The sequence below is a fragment of the Anabrus simplex genome, chromosome 5, assembly GCF_040414725.1.
Source record: "Anabrus simplex isolate iqAnaSimp1 chromosome 5, ASM4041472v1, whole genome shotgun sequence".
NCBI lineage: Eukaryota > Metazoa > Arthropoda > Insecta > Orthoptera > Tettigoniidae > Anabrus > Anabrus simplex.
The window spans coordinates 40,645,947-40,665,368 of record NC_090269.1 but is presented as its reverse complement, the minus strand read 5'-3'; the positions used below and the strand labels follow the sequence as shown (position 1 = coordinate 40,665,368).

The 19,422-nt window shown below is 40.9% G+C and overlaps 1 protein-coding gene across 4 annotated transcripts in view; it reads left to right on the top strand.

The window, feature by feature from the left end:
* The window catches only part of LOC136874301 (homeobox protein araucan), a 633,626-nt gene that overhangs the window by 590,167 nt on the left and 24,037 nt on the right, over window positions 1–19,422 (top strand). For 3 of the 4 annotated variants that reach the window (XM_067147942.2, XM_067147944.2, XM_067147943.2), the window contains exons 4-6: window positions 1,811–2,148; window positions 11,021–11,807; window positions 11,905–11,974. In XM_067147942.2, coding sequence (XP_067004043.1) covers window positions 1,811–2,148; window positions 11,021–11,807; window positions 11,905–11,944 — 1,165 coding nt within the window. In that variant the 3' untranslated portion in view covers window positions 11,945–11,974. Of the gene's footprint in view, window positions 1–1,810; window positions 2,149–11,020; window positions 11,813–11,904; window positions 11,975–19,422 lie in introns of all 4 variants that reach the window. The other variant, XR_010860250.2, reaches the window with a different exon arrangement.

Sequence of the window (19,422 nt, the reverse complement as noted above, 5' to 3'; positions counted from 1 at the left end):
CACGAAAAGACTCTCAGGTCTTATCTAATACTCGAACTAGAACATTGTAAATGTCTTGAATATAATATACTGTATGGCTAATGCTTCATCGGGAATTTTTCACCACGAATCTTGGAGATATGATTCATTTTCAAAATTAATTTATCCTCCGCTGAGTGTCATGGAAAGTGACAACAATAGGTGAATGGTGTAATATTTATGTAATAATAATTAGCATTTATATTTTACATCAGACGATAATATGCATAGGAATAGGGGGCTGGGTAAGGAAATGAGGAAAGGTTGGATAATCCAAGGTGCGAAATCAGAAACCACTTGTGTTAATTTCAGACAGTACTCGGCGGGGGCGGGGTATATAATTCCCTCGTAAGTAAATTACCCCCTCTTCCTGAAGAGAGTAAACTTAAAAACTTTTTGTTTAAATTCTGTTGTTATAACAAGAATGATAGAAATTGGAAAATTATTTTATTCCTTGTAGGTTGTTTTTTCGTTAGGTAGTCACTGCACAGTTCAATAAAAATAACAATAACTAGTAGGCACTTCAAACTAGCTGCCTATTATTCATGTTTTTATGAAAATTTGCACAGTGAAGAACACTAATTTCAATAATATATGTGTTCTATATTTTCCGTTTGGGCAATATTAGTGGAGAGGAACCTTTGGGATAAAATCGTCGGTGGGGGGAAATCCCTCCTTTACCCCCAGCGATTTTGCACCCTGGGATAATCTTCAACATAAATAAACATAATACATTTCAAATAACAGCGGTGATAAGATGAAAACGAATGTGTACTGTACACACTGAATGGTAGTAAAAATAGGGTATAGATTTCTCTTATTTGGGAAAGAACTGATGAATGTGGAAAAATTTGATATCTGAGACTGTTAAATTTTGTTTGCGACAATAGCCTATGTTTTCTTTCTCTGGGGTTACATCTCAGACACTGATAATATGTTATAGTGTGTATCTGTTTTGAATGAAATGAACGTTATAACAGCACCTAAACTCTCCGCTTGCGTACTGTGAGGCATACGTACGGAATGTTGCAGAATATTCGGAACTGGATGAAATGATGGCCTCACCGTCCGAATTCAGGCTGACGGTGAAAATTTTGAATATTTCATTTAAGGAAAGATAACAGAGTATCATAATTCTAGCAAATAATTCTACATAGGATAAATCTGAAACCAAGCATTTTATGGACCGTTTTGATATAGCTCCTTTTTTTCTACAAATTGAAACTTCATCCTTAAAGTTTTCTCACGAATTTTTGTTACACGCAATGATATGTAAACTTAAGGAAATACAATTTGAAATAATAGTTTCAAAGACAAACAAAAATTGCAGTTCAGGATTTAATCAATGTATATCCTTTTGGTTGAAGCTACAGTATATGCAATTGTTTTCTAACTTGCCCATATTAAAGGCAAATCAGACAGAACTGTGCTGTTATTTCGATCATCAGGCAGAGATAGGTTATAATGCAAACATACTCAAGCAAGTAACAAGTATTGTACCCAAGGAAATGTAGGCAATTTGGGTGCATTGTACTCTTGTCTGCACAACGATGATGCTACAAGACTTGCATAAACATTAGGGGTACGTCCCATCAGAACCCCTAGAAAGTGCGTTACTCTCTCTACACTAGGGAAGAGCGGGCTGTATGATATTTCCTAATAACCAGATTAGTTTGCATTCTAATCTGTTATTACCTAAACACCTGGGGTCTTCTCATGACTGGTTCTCTGTTCTACTCTTTATGTATATGTGATTATCATTTAGTATAGAAGTGTAATCTGTATGCTGCAGATACGGCGCGGGCTATGACCTGGCGGCGCGGCGCAAGAACGCAACGCGGGAGTCCACAGCGACGCTGAAGGCATGGCTGAACGAGCATAAGAAGAATCCGTACCCAACCAAGGGCGAGAAGATCATGTTGGCTATTATCACCAAGATGACCCTCACCCAAGTGTCCACGTGGTTCGCCAACGCGCGTCGGCGACTCAAGAAGGAGAACAAAATGACGTGGGAACCTAAGAATAAGACGGACGATGACGACGACGCCATAGTATCCGACAGTGACGACAAGGACAAAGATGACCTTCTGTTGGACGATAAACTGAAGGACGGACGCCGGGACGATAAAGGTGAGACAAGCAAAGATAAACTATACAGTGATATTCAGAGATGTGCAAACGGGCAATTTTACCTTGAAATTTAGTAGAAATAGGCCTGTGTAGTTACTTAATCTCTTCGTGTCTCTTACTGTATTCTAACTTCACTCGAGCAAACAATTTGGGCACTGAAACTTTTAAGGGTTGAACGTGCAATCTTTCATTTTGATTAAACTTCGTCTTGGCTTCCCCAGGTTTCGAACCCACCATCCGTCACTGATGATTGTTACTGATTTTGTCCAATGCACTGCAGTTTTAGACGAATGATCTATCCATTCAATTGCCCTAAATATACTCATATTGCAGCTGCAAGAAGAGCGAAATTTTAACCCCTTATCTGTGGGGAATATTGTTAATATAAAACAGAAGTCAAACAAAAAAAGAGTTTTATAATCACAGCAATAGAACCAGCTTTTGGGTGGTTAGGCCGTGTGCATTATGCAGTGTTTCGTCCAGACGTGCCATTTGGACTCATCAGCTGGAATGGCACGCCCCTCCAAGACTCTGCTTAGCAGTGGCAGACCAAATTGTGTGGCCCCGCCGTGTTAGCAAATCAAGTTTGCTAACCTGCTAAAGGAGATATGACTTCTGCGTTTAAAAAATGCTCCCCCATTGGAGATACAATATCAAAAAAGGCTTTCACGGCCGCAGATCTTATAATCACAGCAATAGAACCAGCTTTTGGGTGGTTAGGCCGTGTGCATTATGCAGAGTTTCGTCCAGATGTGCCATTTGGACTCATCAGCTGGAATGGCACGCCCCTCCAGGACTCTGCTTAGCAGTGGCAGACCAAACTGTGTGGCCCCGCCGTGTTAGCAAATCAAGTTTTCTAACCTGCTAAAGGAGAAATATCAAGCTTCTTTTAATTAATAACTTCCGTAAAAATATATTTGCGGCGAATAAACGGAAGGTCATTTCCATCAATATTCGCACATACCGTAATATCGCAATAAATTATAGCCTACTAATTATATCTGCAACAAAAAATAATAACAATCAGTGCTAGTAGAAATGCTGCCAGTTTTCTGGTGGAAAAGTTTAAACTCCATTTTCGTTGGTTGATATACTTAAGAGACATTTGTAGTGGAAAATGAAGTACGTAATTAAAATATTCTCATTCGAAATGAACACGTCCGATTTTTCTCAGTTTTGTGTTAAGCATACTCCTGGTCTTCTTAAATTAAATTAATAGATTCTCCATTCAACACTTTATTTTAAATTTGTAGTGAAATTTCAAATTTTAAATTTGTAAGGAAAAGAACGTGAGAATTAGAATCCTGAAGGGATGAAACGTAACCGGCACGCAGCTGGCAGTCCAGTGAAGCGTTGAAACAAATGCAGAGCCTCCATGTACTTCCCTCTGAATTGTATTGAGAATAAAACATGAGTCTCTCATCTGTCCTTATTTCATAATTTCAGCCATTTTCAAAATTTCGCCCGCAGGTATTTCTTCTAATATATCTGGTGGGGACAAAATTCCGTTCGTATCGCCAGTTTCAACGCCTGGAAGGTATGCATAGCCACTTAACGCCGTGGACGGACAAGTTGCCGGCTTAACTCCTAGCCATTCCAGTGCTAGAGTACCCGTGTTATCGCTGTTGTAGAGCGGGGTGTGGCCTTCCCAGACTAAATATTCCTGCTGTGTGGATTACAATACGAACGGATTTGCGTTTCCACCAGATATATATATTTTTATTTGTATGAATGTTAACAGATAAATTACTATTTACCGTTTGCACATCTCTACTTCAGTACACGACCTATTGATGAACATAAAGTAAATTGGTATAACTTTTTCGCTGTAGTATCTCAGTGAAAAAACCCTCGGGCGCACAAACAATATTGAAACAAATGTACATTTTATCACAGATGACACTTCACAAAATAGAAATTATGTGAATAAGGAAACTAACATTCAACATCGTAGACTTAGTTCTCAGAGGATGACTACCTGTGTAAGGTCATTCAGTATAATCTTAACTTGATACTGATAAAAAATTATTATTATTATTATTATTATTATTATTATTATTATTATTATTATTATTATATTATTATTGTTGTTGTTGTTGTTAATATTCTTGTCCGACTCGTTGGCTGAATGGTCAGCGTACTGACCTTCGGTTCATAGGGTTCCGGGTTCGATTCCCGGCTGGGTCGGGGATTTTAGTCGCTTCTGATTAATTCTTCTGGCTCTGAGACTGGGAGTTTGTGTCCGTCTCAATACTCTCCTCTTCATATTCACACCACACACTACACCACCAACCACCACAGAAACACGGAATAGTGATTACATCCCTCCATATAGGGTTAGCGTCAGGAAGGGCATCCGGACGTAAAACAGGGCCAAATCCACATGTGCGACGCAGTTCACACCCGCGACCCGACAGGTGTGGGTAAGTGGTAGTAAAAGAAGAAAAAGAAGATTGCTATAGATATTCTTGTTTATGCTGTTGCTATCTGTTTAACGTAGCAGTATCTCAGGTAGGCTTTTGACGACGCTGCTATAGGAAAATGCTATTATTAGGAAACTAGGGACTAATGGCGCATTTTAAGTTATATCTCCGAACGTTCCTAGGTGTGAAGATGGGATATCTCGGAAAATCATCTTCAGGGTTGTCGACTCTGTTATTCGAATTACGATACCCCGAAAGCAAACTTTCAGTTATACGACCCGAACCAGCCAACTCAATGATGAATGCTGGATAACTTCCAGAATATAAACTCGTATTAACTCAAAGCATACACAATGGAGAAATGTATTCATAGGTGCAGGATACCTGTATTTTCGAGATGCAGATGTTACAATCCGGTATACGAATATTGTTACGAATAAAAAGCTGTCAGTTTTATCAATCTAATTTAATTCAGAATGACGCAGTTAACACACATACATATTCCACCATGAACGAACACACTTCTCTAATTGTTGTCTATTTACAAAGTCTCTGTCCTCCTCACAGCAGTTAGCCCGGCTCGCTAGTGTTGCCTGGAGGGCGACAGTCCTGATTGACAGGTCACTTTTCTCGCTTCGTTCTGTACGCTGAGTTACTTCACTCAGAATCTTCACGCACACTGATGAAAACACATGGTCTGTTAGTAATCACAACGAACGGCGGCTGTTCCTTGGCTCGACTCCAGAGAAAGTCCTATAACTCAGAGAGTCAACACGGTCAATTCAAGTAGCTCATTATCAACGTGGCTGCTTCACACAGTGAACTACTTAATACGTATCACTAAATAACATCTGTGCTAACCAGTACTTCCTCTCCAACACAGCAAGTGAACAGCAACCACAAACCGACTACAGCCAACACTACTACTGTCCAACTGTCAACCCTGACTAACTGTACGCGGCTAGCCTCCTTTTTCATATCTTGGTGATGAAGTACTAGAAACTTCGGAGCTCCGGTGTAACGTTTCATGTTTCAAAGGCTCACGGGGAAAACAAACGACAGCACAATACAAGGAGAGGCCGCGGCATATCCTCGGGCCGGTTGGGTAATCTTCGACCAGGCTTACTCAACCCTTCAAAGTAATACCAGCGAGTCGGACTATAAGGACAGAGACATTGTCAATATACAGACATTAACTTTTTTGTCTTAGTGGGGTCTTGAATATTGTTTGTTATTTTTACGATAATAATTAATGATGATGATGATGCTTGTTGTTTAAAGGGGCCTAACATCGAAGGTCATCGGCCCCGATAATAATTAAGATGAGACCTTTATTTGTATTCAATTTAGGTATAGTTGATATAAGTTAGTAAGATTTTACTGAAGAGAGCTACAGGTTGGCACGTAACTATATTAGAAATTTCACCCAGACTGTCCACCGTCATAATATTATCGTTTTAGTGTTATCACTTCCATTTCATTGCACCGAGGTGTCTACATAAAGTTATCAAATTAGCGCACTGAAACATTTTCAGTCATATATTTGAGCACAGACTGTACAATCAACAGGACGTAACTGTGCTATTCTAATAGGGCCGTCAGCCGACATATTGGAAGACTACGGACCAAATAACTTAAATGCAAAGATAGAACATCACATCGCATGGATCCGAATGTCAGGTATGAACACCATAGCGGTCAGTCAGAGGAGGTTAATCTAGAAAAGATCCGAATGCCATGTGAAAACAAGTAGCACACAAAAGAAATGCCGAGACTTAGCAGAGAAAATAAAAGATGGCTGGTGGGATTACTCACTGGCCACTGCCATCTTAAAATGCATGTACATAGAGTTGGAGTAACTTGGGACAATATATTTAGAAGATGAAATCAACCAGAAGAATCAGCGAAACACGTACTCTTTGAATGTGAGGCGCTGCAAAGAATTTGAATCTCTGCACTGGGCTTTCTTGATGAAGAAAGAGAAAAATCCTTGAAGACCCAATAAGAACAATCTGCAGCTTCATGAAGGGAGCAGGGTATAAATAGGAATAAAAGACAACACATAGTAGCAAAATATCTTAGAGGTCGACGCTTAATTAACGAACTGTAAAGAGGCTCCATGCAAACAAGAAAAAGAAGAATAAGAAGAGGTGCATCCCCGAAATCTTGTCTTTCATCCTCCGAGGCTCCATCAAAATCCTGAGACCCCACCTCTACAGCACGGAAATGTTGCGCTAATTATACTGTTAAACCATATCTTTATTACATTTGAGGGATTTTCTTAAGCAATAGAACTTAAAGATAAATTTTTACGTGTATTACCTTGTTTTAATGGCAGCCTGTAAATACCGGAGGTTATTCCTTAATAAGTAAAATATATATCCGAGCAGAAAGATCATAAATACATATGCACTTTATTTTAATGCAATTTTATTACCATTACTTGTTTAATTTTACAGCTTTTCGCTAAATAGTCAAAATAAATACAACTCAAATGCCGAATTCTCTCTAGATTAAGTCCAGAGCTCTCGTTGTAATTACTTCAGAATATTTGTTTCCTGTATTATTATTTTACAAATTTTTATCAGTTTCATTTAATTATTACTGTATTGAGTGACCTTAAAACGATGATTATCCTTGATATTGAATTGTGTAGTTTATTTAATCCCATGATCTAGATTTTCAGTTAAACAGCATATTGAGTGATCTTAAAATAAATCTTGATATTCAATTGTGCATTTCCTTATACATACATGATTCTTCCTTTACAGCTAAACTTCATATTGGCAGATTCAATAAAAGACAGTTTTTAATAAAATATACATTAGATGCAACTTCGTTTGTGTGCCTATGGTTATGTTCCTTGTCAGCTGAGAAATGTGTTGTACCTGATCAATGTCACATTATTACTATCTGCAGTAGTGTATCACGTTTTTACATCATAAATTCCAGGAACTATCAATGTAATTTGTGTGCCAGTAAGAAACTTTTCAGAGAGAATCATTCAAGATTTCACTGCACACAACTTTGAGAAGTTGAAATAACTGATATGTTATCTTAGTTCCTTGAAAGATTTCTTTTAATGCTGTGGTGTCTCGGCCTTCAATTTGCAAATGGATCGGGTTCTGTATCTCCTTATTCTGTTATGCAGATGAGGCTGCGTCAATAGCTAATCCCAATAACACTGTAGGCAGGCACTCGGAGAAAGCTGACAGAATACAGGTCTTCCTTGTAAATATAATATAGATACGGATTATTGACTGCAGAAGGATTGCCTAATGGCACTACGTGATGAGCATTGCGACCCTGACTTTTATTAGACGACCTCAAGCGATTAGCCGTCGGCGGTGGACTGAAAGGAGGGAAACGCCATTTCCACTGACAGGCGTGAAGTCGTAAACATGTGCAGCCAATGAGATCTTTTTATTCTTTGCATAACTACGATGGCAGCTGAGTAAAGGACGTGCACATTCACATTCAATAACATCGAAGTGCTCTCCTTAAGTAACGCGACATTGCTTCAGGATGATAGCAGTAACTGTTCAGAAGGGACATTTTGTATTTAAAAAAAGAACTAAATAATGCAATTTTTTAGAATCTGTCGCGGTAAAACAATAGCTTTTAAGATGGAGAGTTATATTAATAATTGAGACTTTCAAACGGAATGTGTGTTCACAGTAATACTGATAACTTTGTGTAGCCATCATAAATAGGGAACATGTTTCAAGAAGGCTTTCACTTCAATTTTGACGGGGAAAAAAATCATACTTTGCAAGAAGAGTGGTGAACTGCACAGTTCGGTGAGCTGAAGTAACATATTTTGAAGAGCACTTTTTTTGTGAGGTTTCTTCTGACTCACATAAATACTAAAACAAAACCGAAATTTCGAGTTCAGTGGTTCCTGTCTCAAAAAAATTTCAAAAAATTGAAAACAGAATTATACAATATGTCCCAGGCATTACAATAATACATCCATTTCTTGTTAATTGTATCTATGAATAACTTCAATTGTAGATTCTATTAATGCCACTCCCAGAAAAGGGACATGATGCAGGAACTTACGCGAAAGCTGCTGTATAGCAGTACGAAATCCAGAAATTATGAGCATCTTGTCGTTCTGGATTGTTGCTACGGAGACAAGTACACTGGAAGAGATGGCCAAGTTGGTCGAAGTTCCGAAATATGTATCACTAACAGTAAAAAAGAATCTTATAGTACATCTGTAAGAGAACACTGGCTCAAGAATAGGACAATAGATAAAAGATCAAGTTTGGACTTTTACGAGACTGTTCTTCTTGTCATAGCTAAGAGATTGGATATTATCTGGAATCCGTGCTACTGGGTCATGCTTTTTTCATTTCAAAAATATCAATGTATTGGCCACAATTCTGATCATAACCTACGCATTTTTTTATCCAAATGTTCAGATATCCTGCAATGAAACACGAACTTAAGGAAGTAAATTAATTATTGTCGAAGCAGGTATGGTAGTGGAGTGGATTAACAATTACCAATAATGTTATTGGTTTTACGTACCACTGACTACTTTAATGGTTTGGGGAGACGCCGAGGTTCCATAATTTCCTCCCGAAGGAGTTCTTTAACTTGCCAGTAAATCTTCCTACATGAGGCTGACATACGCCTATTTGACTACCTCCAGACACCACCTGACTGATCTACTTTGCCCGCTAGTGGCTTATCAGTAGGGCGGCTGCAGTTTAAATCCCAGGCAATTTATGTGGGACTCTGAAAGGAAAAATATTTCTGTGATTCGGATTCCGCGTTGAAGTTGATACGGTCACTTCAACATTTATGTTAAACTGCAAGCTTGGAGTTTCGTTTGCTCCGTCCCTCTGACAGTGTCCAAATCACTGAGGAACTTGGTCTTATAGGCAGGAGAAGGAGCAACAGAGCTGCTAACTGATCTCACTTGGAAGACACAAGTGAAGTTCAACGTTTCGCTTCTATTTCGGAACATAAAGCGTAGAAAGCAACACAGATCGGCTTAGAGAAATAGCGGTGTTCTATGAACATATTCCACTCCAAGTATGCCTTAATTGTGAATTACTGTAGCGTTATATATTGCTGTACCCGAGCACGGCGCTCTCGCGGAGAGCAAAGTTGCCGATCGATAGATGGACCTGAGTTCGTAAGAGAAAATTAAATCGGCATAATAAGGTTTAAAATTACCAATATTAATAATTTAGCATTGAAATCGAATGTGTATGTAGGCCTACTCCAATTTAAATCGATCGTAAACGAAGCAATAATGCATACTACCCTCAAGGAATTTACTTACCGTACAGGATAAGTTCTTCGTTACGCCTTCTTGGAACATTACGTAGGATTTCTCAGTTCAAATCAGGATGTGTTTGAAAAGAAAATATGACCTGTTCTTCGTAAACTACGCACTCCAGAATAATGAAAAACACAGATCGATTCCGCCCACATTTAAAAACTTCACTTTCCCAAGAAATTGCATAACAGAATGGAAATACAGAAGTCAAGCCTTCATTATTTACTCCGCAAACTAACACAAGTGGCCGATAAAGGCCATTAAAAACTTTGTATTACATTATTATTTGACCTGCAAGGTTATCACCTTATTGTTTCTTTGCACATTCTGTGATGAAACAGAACGACGAGGCTGTAGTTATGTTACGTCAGAGATCAGTTTGAAAGAAACAGGATTTTTCGAGTTGAGGGGTGGTGCACCAGTAATGTATTATATCTACTGTAGGATATTGGGAAGATATTAATTCAGCGATTATGGATTAAAGTGAGGAAAAGGGTTTCTTATAGCAGTTAAACATCGCATGAACGGTACGGAGATTTTGGGGGTAGGAAAGTTTAGGACTGGAAATATAACAATCACGTCCTTAACTAAGGTGCAGAATCAGTGTACCTGGTTTAAGTTTATAATTGACCTTATCATTCCTGATTAGTTTGTTTTGTTGGGAGATTCAAACAAAAATTTTAGCCTGGCTCAACCCTAGACAATTAGATAAGGAGAGGATTATAATGTTAGATTTTTAAATCAAATTTCATTCTTAAGTACCCCCTATCTGATGCAGAAGTTTGTAGATATTATGTAAACCCGTAATACACTGTACTTTTAAACAACAGAAAATTTTATTTACATGCGAAATGGAAGTAGTGTACATGCTATATTAAGACGTGCCTAAACTAGTGGCGCTTTTCCTTCTCATTCACCACTTTATTACGGTCGAGTGGGGCCGCGGGTAGACAAATGTATTTCTTCTCCCCCCTCTAGTCGGAATTAAGTCACTCTTACGCCTCACTGCAGCAGTTATTTAATCATCTTGGGGAGGGTTCTACCTCCCCTACCTCGAACTAGCTTCGCACTCCCCCTCCCGATCGTTGGTTTATGCAAATCGAATGCCGACACTTGTGGGCTGGAAGCTAATGAAATTATCTCCGTTGTGCAGAGCCGCTGCACCACGTGAAGGCGGAGGATTGCATGGAGGATGAAGACGACCTGGACGACGACGAGCGAAAACCTGGGGACATGTTGAGTCACATGCACCATCCACACCATATGCTCAAGGACGAGATGCATTCTAAAGACTGCGGCGTGCCCATTCCAGCAACCAAGCCCAAGATCTGGTCGCTGGCGGACACGGCGGCATGCAAGACACCTCCTCCACCGCCTCATCACGGAGCGCAGCAGCCGTGGCTAGTTCCGCCGAGTAGTGGCAGCTGTAGTATGGGGATCAACATGGGTATGAACAGTTTCGCGCTACCTTCAACTGCCATGAGCCCATCTGCTGCAGCAGCGGCGCCCTACTCGCGATATTCAGGGTTGCTGTCGAGTCCCTACGGAGGTGGTAGTGGTGGTAATGGTGGTGGATCCTGCTCTGCGGCGTCCGTTGGTGCGTCGGGCTTCCCCGAAGTGCAGACCGACACACCTCCACAGACGCCGCCCAACATGAAGCTTCCCAGTGTGGCAGGCAATCTGCTTGGAGCACCTCCTTCCTGCTTCGGCGGCAGTGGGGGCGGAGCACAGTCGGCGTCATCCAGCGGCTACGGAACGGCGTCGAATCACCACAACTTCCTGAGTAACTTCGGCCGTCTCCAGCAATCCCCACAGAAGGAGCGTCCGAGCGGCAAGGAGGCGGCGTATCAGCACCATACCCAGTCCGGCGCTATGATGGGGGGCGGCAGTAGCAGCCAAGGACCGAACGAGGGAACGGCCTTCAAGCCTTTCTACAAGAGGTGAGGTGAGGTGTGTGAGTGTGTGTGTATTTGGAATACCAACAGTGGGTGTGCAGTACACTCGTCTGACACTCTGCTCTCTTCTCTCTGTCCCCAGCTCACAGCCCATGGGTGGCGGATTCGTGTCGCCGGTCTAGAGTCGACAAGTGTCGTCGCTGCTGATTGAAGTGAGTACCACACACAACCATCTCACTACATGTCAAAGCCGACCGAAGGAGTGCAAATCTTGAAAGATGAGGCTTAACTTCGAAATCGTTAAACCCGAAATAAAACACGGAAACACGATTTCTTTAGAGGTTATTATTCTAGGATAATATTGAAGGGTACCTACCCGAGGTGAAGGTATTTTTAATATATATGTATATTTACAATTTGCATTACGTCGCACCTATTCAGACAGGTCTTATGGGTGACGATGGGATAGGAAAGGAAAGGGAGTGGCCGTGATCTTAATTAAATTACAGACCCAGCATTTGCCTGGTGTGAAAAGGAGAAACCACGGAAAACCATATTTAGGGCTGCCAACAGTGTGTTTTGAATCCATTATCTCCTGAATGTAAGCTACGTAATCCGAATAGTGCACCCTACTGTCTCGGTGAGGTCGTCAAGAAAGTACGAGTCGTGGAAGACTTTACCTTCGACTTTTCAGGGACCTTCGTAATTCGTAAGACAATGACTGTGCTTTGAAATTTAATAGGAAGAAGACTGAATTATTACAAATTCCATTTTAAAATTTCTGCTACTTGATGGCTTATTGGCACTGAGGAATAAATTTAGTGTATTCACCATGACTCCATTTTAAAGGATTGTAGCTGGGCTTGCACTAAATTGACTCAACAACCTAAAGCTAAAGGATGGTGCAGCTGTAATGAATTAGATATGTTTACACAACTACTGTAAGATACTGGGAAGACATTCCGTCAGTGATTTTATCAATTAAAATATGAAAAGTGTTTCTTGTAGGGGATTTATTTACATGCTAAGATTTTAAAATATAAAAATATAATTCTTATTGACTGATCTTTAATGAACGATATGTCAGTTTTCAAAGCTTTACACATTCCACTGGGTGAATCGAAATGTATTTAAAGGCTTTAAATAATAATAATAATAATAATAATAATAATAATAATAATAATAATTCGAATAAGTAGGATCAATCCTACTTATTCGAAATTCTGAGAAAAAGGTCAGAGATTGCTTATAGTGCAGGGAAGTAATCAAGATTTTGTACGAATTTCTCGTTCTTCAGATCGGATTTTATATAAGAAAACTAACTAAAATAGATGATAGTGAAAGTGAAAATAATATTTTCGTAATAAAATATTTTGCACATTCTTCATATTGCAGAGAAATCTATTGTAGTCTACACTCGTTTAGACGGAAGCTTGCTGTCTCCTCAGCAGTGTCTACATATGAGTTACGCCTATAGTTCAATGAAAATAGGAAAAATCAAGACTTAAAAATAAAAACAGAACAATTAGTAAATATAAGTGCAGAATGGAGGCAGATAGTAGATTAACGCAAGGGGAAGATTGTGGAAAGTCAACAAAAACAAGCGATAGCGGTAACAGTTCTGATGCTATTGGTTTTAGGTTCCAATAGCTATTTCTACGACTTTTCGACTCGCCAAGGCACCGGTATTTTGTCTGCAAATTGGGTTACTCGAGCACTTTCAGAAAATATCGAAGTGAGGCGGTTTGAACCCGCCAACGTAGGCTCAGAAGGCCAGCGTTCTACCGTCTGTGCCATTCAGACTGGGTAACCTAATAATGCTAGAATCGAAGGGGAAGATGAGTTGGTTGTGAAGCAAAATCGGGAGGCGGATAGTGCACAAGGGGAGTGTGGAAGTATACGGTAAAGACGAAAGGTATTCTTATCTCTATATTCGTAATAATGAAAGATGCGTTCTGACAGTTCTTAGAGGAAGGTCCGTTTACTGCATGCCCGGGTGGGAAAAGGGAGTAGGAGGGGTATAGTTGTCATGGAAACGTGGGTGAACCCACTGCGGTTGTCATGGAGATGAACCTGCTGGCCGGTTCATGTTGCCTGGAGTTGCCAAACCATTCACTTCTGAGTTATGTACAACAGAACATAGCGGTCTGATTCAAAGAACAAGTAAGGCGGAAGCTAAGGGAAGGAGAAGGGAATGCAGGAATGTGGCAACACTGTGCAATGACACGTGTAATGCTCCTCCCTCTAGCCCTACCTCTCAAAACGCTTCTTTTAATATTACGGGTAGAGTAAACCTAATAATGCAGAAGTAGGAAAGTATTAAATTTAAGCGAGGTACGGGATATAATTATAAATTTTTGGCATTATTAGAACAGTCGTACCGAACGAGTTGGCTCTGAGCTTGCATTCGGGAGAGGCTGGGTTCGAACCTCATAATTGGTAGTCCTAAATATGATTTTGCGCAGTTTCTAATTTTTCATGCTTCCTTCCCAGTCCTAGCTCCTTCCTGTCTCATCATCGCCAGAAGACGTAACTGAGACGGTACGACGTTGAACCGCTACGGAAAAAAGGAGAGGACAGACGGAGTTAATAGCCGATAAAGAAGACGTCACGTTTTGCAGCAGTTTGTTTTAAAATCCGAAAAAGCACCAAGTATAAAATAATGCAGCTTTGAAATATACCTTACAGTTAACACGAAACTTATTTTCTCAACAATAATCCCTTAGACATTATTTCTTTCTTTCTTTCTTTCTTTCTTTCTTTCTTTCTTTCCTTCTTAATCCCTTCACCCTCCAGGGTTGTTTTTTTTTTCACCCTCGGACTCAGTTAGGGATTCCACCTCTACTGCCTCAAGGGCAGTGTCCTGGAGCATGAAACATTGGGTCAGGGATACAGCTGGGAAGGAGGACCAGTACCTAGCCCAGGCGGCCTCACCTGCTATGCTGAACAGGGGCGTTGTGGGTGGGAATGAGAAGATTTGAAAGGATAGACAAGGAAGACTGAAGGAAGCGACCGTGGCCTTAAGTTAACGTACCATCCCGACATGTGCCTAGATGAGAAGTGGGAAACCACGGAAAACCATTTCGAGGTTGGCTGAGGTGGGAGTAATCCCACCACCACAAACACCGACACAACCACCACCTCCACTCATTTGATCTCCCGAGGATGAGTGGACTCCTTTCCAGCCCTCATACCACTTTCCAAACTTCGTGGCAGAGCCGAGAATCGAACATGGGCCTCCGTAGATGCCAGCTAATCATGCTAACTACTACACCTGAGATTTGTTCTCTGAAATTCATGTCAGGCATGGCACGTCATACCTAAAAGTACTGATATCAGAAATAAATAAGAGGTATCCTGGAAATATAAGGCAGAAAATACATAAAAAGGAGTCTTGGCAGAAAGAAATGGACACATGGTCGTTGTTCCTGACCCATAAGTTTCCAGCCGCTAGCTTTAGTGTTGGGGAAAACTGAATCTTAAACTAATTACATCTCGATTGATCCTCGTGATCGGTGAGGATTTCTAATTGGCCATCATGGTCGCCCACCTTGGCGCTTCAACTCAACTATATCACGGACCTATGGACGTAACCCGCGATTGCTATTTAAATAGGCTGCTATCAGATGCACTAGGGACAAGAAACTTTTTATTTTATCAGCAAGGACAACTACTTTTAAATAAACATTCCACGTTACAACTACTACAAGTGGGCGTTATCTACGAGAGATTCCTACTTGCTGTGGAAACGAAGTGAATAATTACTACCTAGCCGAAGTGTTGTCATATACTTTTGTCCTCGTGTAGGCACCGCAGCTGCGATTCCACATGACAGAAAGATATAAAGCTAAAGAGTTCAACACTTTTAGGAGCATTACCAGCTTTAATAATAATAATAAAAAAAATAAAAATAATAATAATAATAATGTCCGCCTTTATGTTGTAGTGGCTAGTGTCATTAGCTACCACCCTCAGAAGCCCGGGTTCGATTCCCGGCCCTGCCATTACATTTGAAAAGTGGTACGAGGGCTAGGGCGGGGTCCACTCAGCATCGGGAGGTCAAATCAGTAGAGGAGTGTTCGATTCCAACTCAGCCATCCACGTAGTGGCTTTCCGTTGTTTCCCACTTCTTCTGTAGGCAAATGACAGAATGGTACTTAACGGCCGTTTTCCTCCCTCTTATTTGTCTATCCCTTGCGATCTTTCCATTCCTCACACAGGGCTCCTGTTCAGCATAGCAGGTGAGGCCGCCTTGTGGAGGTACTGGTCTCTTTCCACAGTTGTATCCCCGATCATGCTCCGGTACACTGCCCTTGAGGTGGTAGAGGTGGAATCCCTCGCTGAGTCCGAGGGAGAATACAACCCTGGGGGGTAAACGGATTATGAAAGAAAGAAAATAATAATAATAATGACGTATGTTCTCTCTGGAGATACTTTCTCTTGTAGACGACCTGTCAGTGAAGATGGGGCCCTGTCTAACACGAATTAACCAATTAAGGTTAAAAATCTCCGACCCGGCTGGGAATCGAACCCGAGACCCTTGGGTCCAAAGACTGGCATGCTAACTATTTAACAATGCAGCTGCGCTCTTTGAATAGTAAGAAACCGAGTTCGATAGCTGCAGTCGCTCAAGTGCGGCCAGTATCCAGTATTCGGGAGATAGTGGGTTCGAACCCCACTGTCGGCAGCCCTGAAGATGGTTTTCCGTGGTTTCCCATGTTTACACCAGACAAATGCTGGGGCTGTACCTTAATGAAGGCAGCGGCCGCTTCCTTCCCATTCCTAGGCCTTTCCTATCCCATCGTCGCCATAAGACCTATCTGTGTCGGTGCGACTTAAAGCAAATAGAAAAAAAAAGTATTTAGTGTTAATAACAGGTTTCAAAGTTCACTTGGGGACAAAGTTTAGCTAATTTTATGTTTTAGAATAGTGGACTAAAAACAGCTTCGCGAACTACGACAGAAACGCTACTTAGGGATTTGCACTTCTACTTATCGACAGATACATCAAACTCACTGAAAATATAATAGATATAGTCACTGTAAAATTTTGAAGATTAATTTTTTTTTCGTTGATTTACAAATTTGAACATTCCACAAGTCTTAAGGACATTAAATGTATGCTTCATTGTATAAAATCAGATTTGTTTTCGGCAACTATTTTACGAGTCATTTGCTTTCTAATGTATCGTCGTTGCGCCAAGAAAAACAGCTATGTTATATCAGTTTAGAACTCTGACCAGAAAAGTTCAGTACTCCATTGACATTGTCAACAACTTTTCATTCTAAGTGATGTGTGCTGAGGGTCAGTAAGTTATTTCTCCGACATCATTGCATACCGGTTTTTCGAGGCACAACAACGATAGCCTAGGTATCATGAATTTCCAATGAGTAATTTTTCGCTTTGGGTTAGATATAAATATTCAGCTTTAAGGAAATTCGAAATTTATTCTGTGTTTGTTTTATATCGTATGTTGAAGTCGTCAGCCTAGAGGTTTGTTGCATCCCCCAATAGCAACCCCCTGAAGGCTATGTAGTTATAGGAAACCTACAAAAATCTATATCTCCGTCATATTTCACGCACACTTACCCACCTTCCTCTTTCAACACAACCCCCAAAACGCCCGCTGAGATGTCGCAACTCTCGGCCAGAGGGAGGGCGCAACCCTGTTGGTGGCCCGCCTCAACCCTTCAGGGTGGAGAATGAAAACGAAAACAACCCGGTGGGTTCATAATATTGAGGCATATTAGGGAAGACGAGGAATGGGAAAGCGTGCTTCCCTCAGTGAGCCAGAAAGTACTATTGCAGCACCACTGACCGCATGAATAAAGCCTTTCGTAGCTCCTGGTCGCGCTAGTCGTGCTTTGAATGTCATTTTTAGCACCGCCCGTATCTCTGCAGAGTTACTGTCAGAGTTAAAAATGGGACTGAGATTTTAGCGAGAGTTCATTTAGCTCTGGCCTGCTTCACAAGACAGATCCAAAGGAATCAAGCCCAAATTTCATAATGTGCAAAATTAATTTCAATATCATCGTGCGAGTTGACTGCGCGGTTCGGGCTGTGTTGCTGTTAGCTCACATTTCGGAGATAGCGGGTTTGCACCCCACTGTCGGGTTGTACCTCTATTAAGCTTTTTCACAGTCCTAGCCTTATCCTATCCCATCGTTCCCATAAGACCCCTCTGAGTCGGTACGACGTTAAATCAATAGGAAAAATTAAAAAAAAAGTGTTCCTGATTTTATTAGAATAAACAAAAGCGTTTTTCAGTTTATCCCAGTTATTTCCTGGGTCGCTGGAATCACACAGGATCATCTTGGTTTTGGCCGGCGATTAAAGACCGGATGCACTTCTGATGATTCTTGAGATGAAAATCTCAACCTAGGATCGATTGCGATTCGAACCTCAGCCTTCCGCGTCGGTAGCCAGCAGCTAAGCCACTGAGCCAATAAACCCCAGAATTAGACATCGAATGTTGCTTTTATTTCAGCATGGCTTTTAATTGCTTTATTGCGAGATTTTAAAGAATTCGTCCTAACTCACTATTTTGTGAATACTTTATTTGACTGACACTACTTCCAGAAATAAAATCCTGGATAATGGTCGATATTACGTACTAATGACTGACTCAATATTCTGTATTGGATTGACCCCTTTTCCAGAAAGAAAATATTGGATAATGGTCGATATGATGTACAAATAACTGGTTCAATGTTCTGGGTATGCAGTGCTGGATTGCACCCACTTCCTGAAAGATAATCCTGGATAATGATCAGTATGATGTACCAATAACTGGCTCCGTATACTATGTTGGATTGCACCTACTTCCAGAAAGAAAATCCTGTGGAAATGTCGATGTAATGTACCAATAACTGGCTCAGTATACTATGTTGGATTGCACCTACTTCCAGAAAGAAAATCCTGTGGAAAGGTCGATGTAATGTACCAATAACTGGCTCAGTATACTATGTTGGATTGCGCCTACTTACAGAAAGAAAATCCTGTGGAAAGGTCGATGTAATGTACCAATAACTGGCTCGGTATACTATGTTGGATTGCGCCTACTTACAGAAAGAATATCCTGTGGAAAGGTCGATGTAATGTACCAATAAATGGCTCAGTATACTATGTTGGATTGCGCCTACTTACAGAAAGAAAATCCTGTGGAAAGGTCGATGTAATATACCAATAAATGGCTCAGTATTCTATGTTGGATTGCGCCTACCTACAGAAAGAAAATCTTGGATTATGATCGATATGATATACCAATAACGTACTCAGTGCCCGGTGTATGCAGTGTTTGGTTGCACCCACTTCCAGAAAGAAACCCTTGATAATGGTCAATATGATGCACCTATAACTGTGTTTTCTGGATTCATGCCTTAGTCCAAGCATACGTGGTCCGCTTTGTCGGCAATTAATCCGCCGCAAGTGCTAGCAGGCCAGTCGAGTGGTTGGCTGCTCAGCGGGGCGGTCCCTCAAAGCAAACACTTGTTGGACGAGCTCAAGGGCCAAGCCGCAGCCCTCTCCATTGATATGTTTGAGTTAGGGGTGGCTCCAAACAGACAGGCACTGTTTAGATAACAGAGCTTTTGAGATCACTGCATAAGCAATAATTATAGATGCAGTAGTGCAGAGGACCTCAGCTGGTAGACTGGGCGCG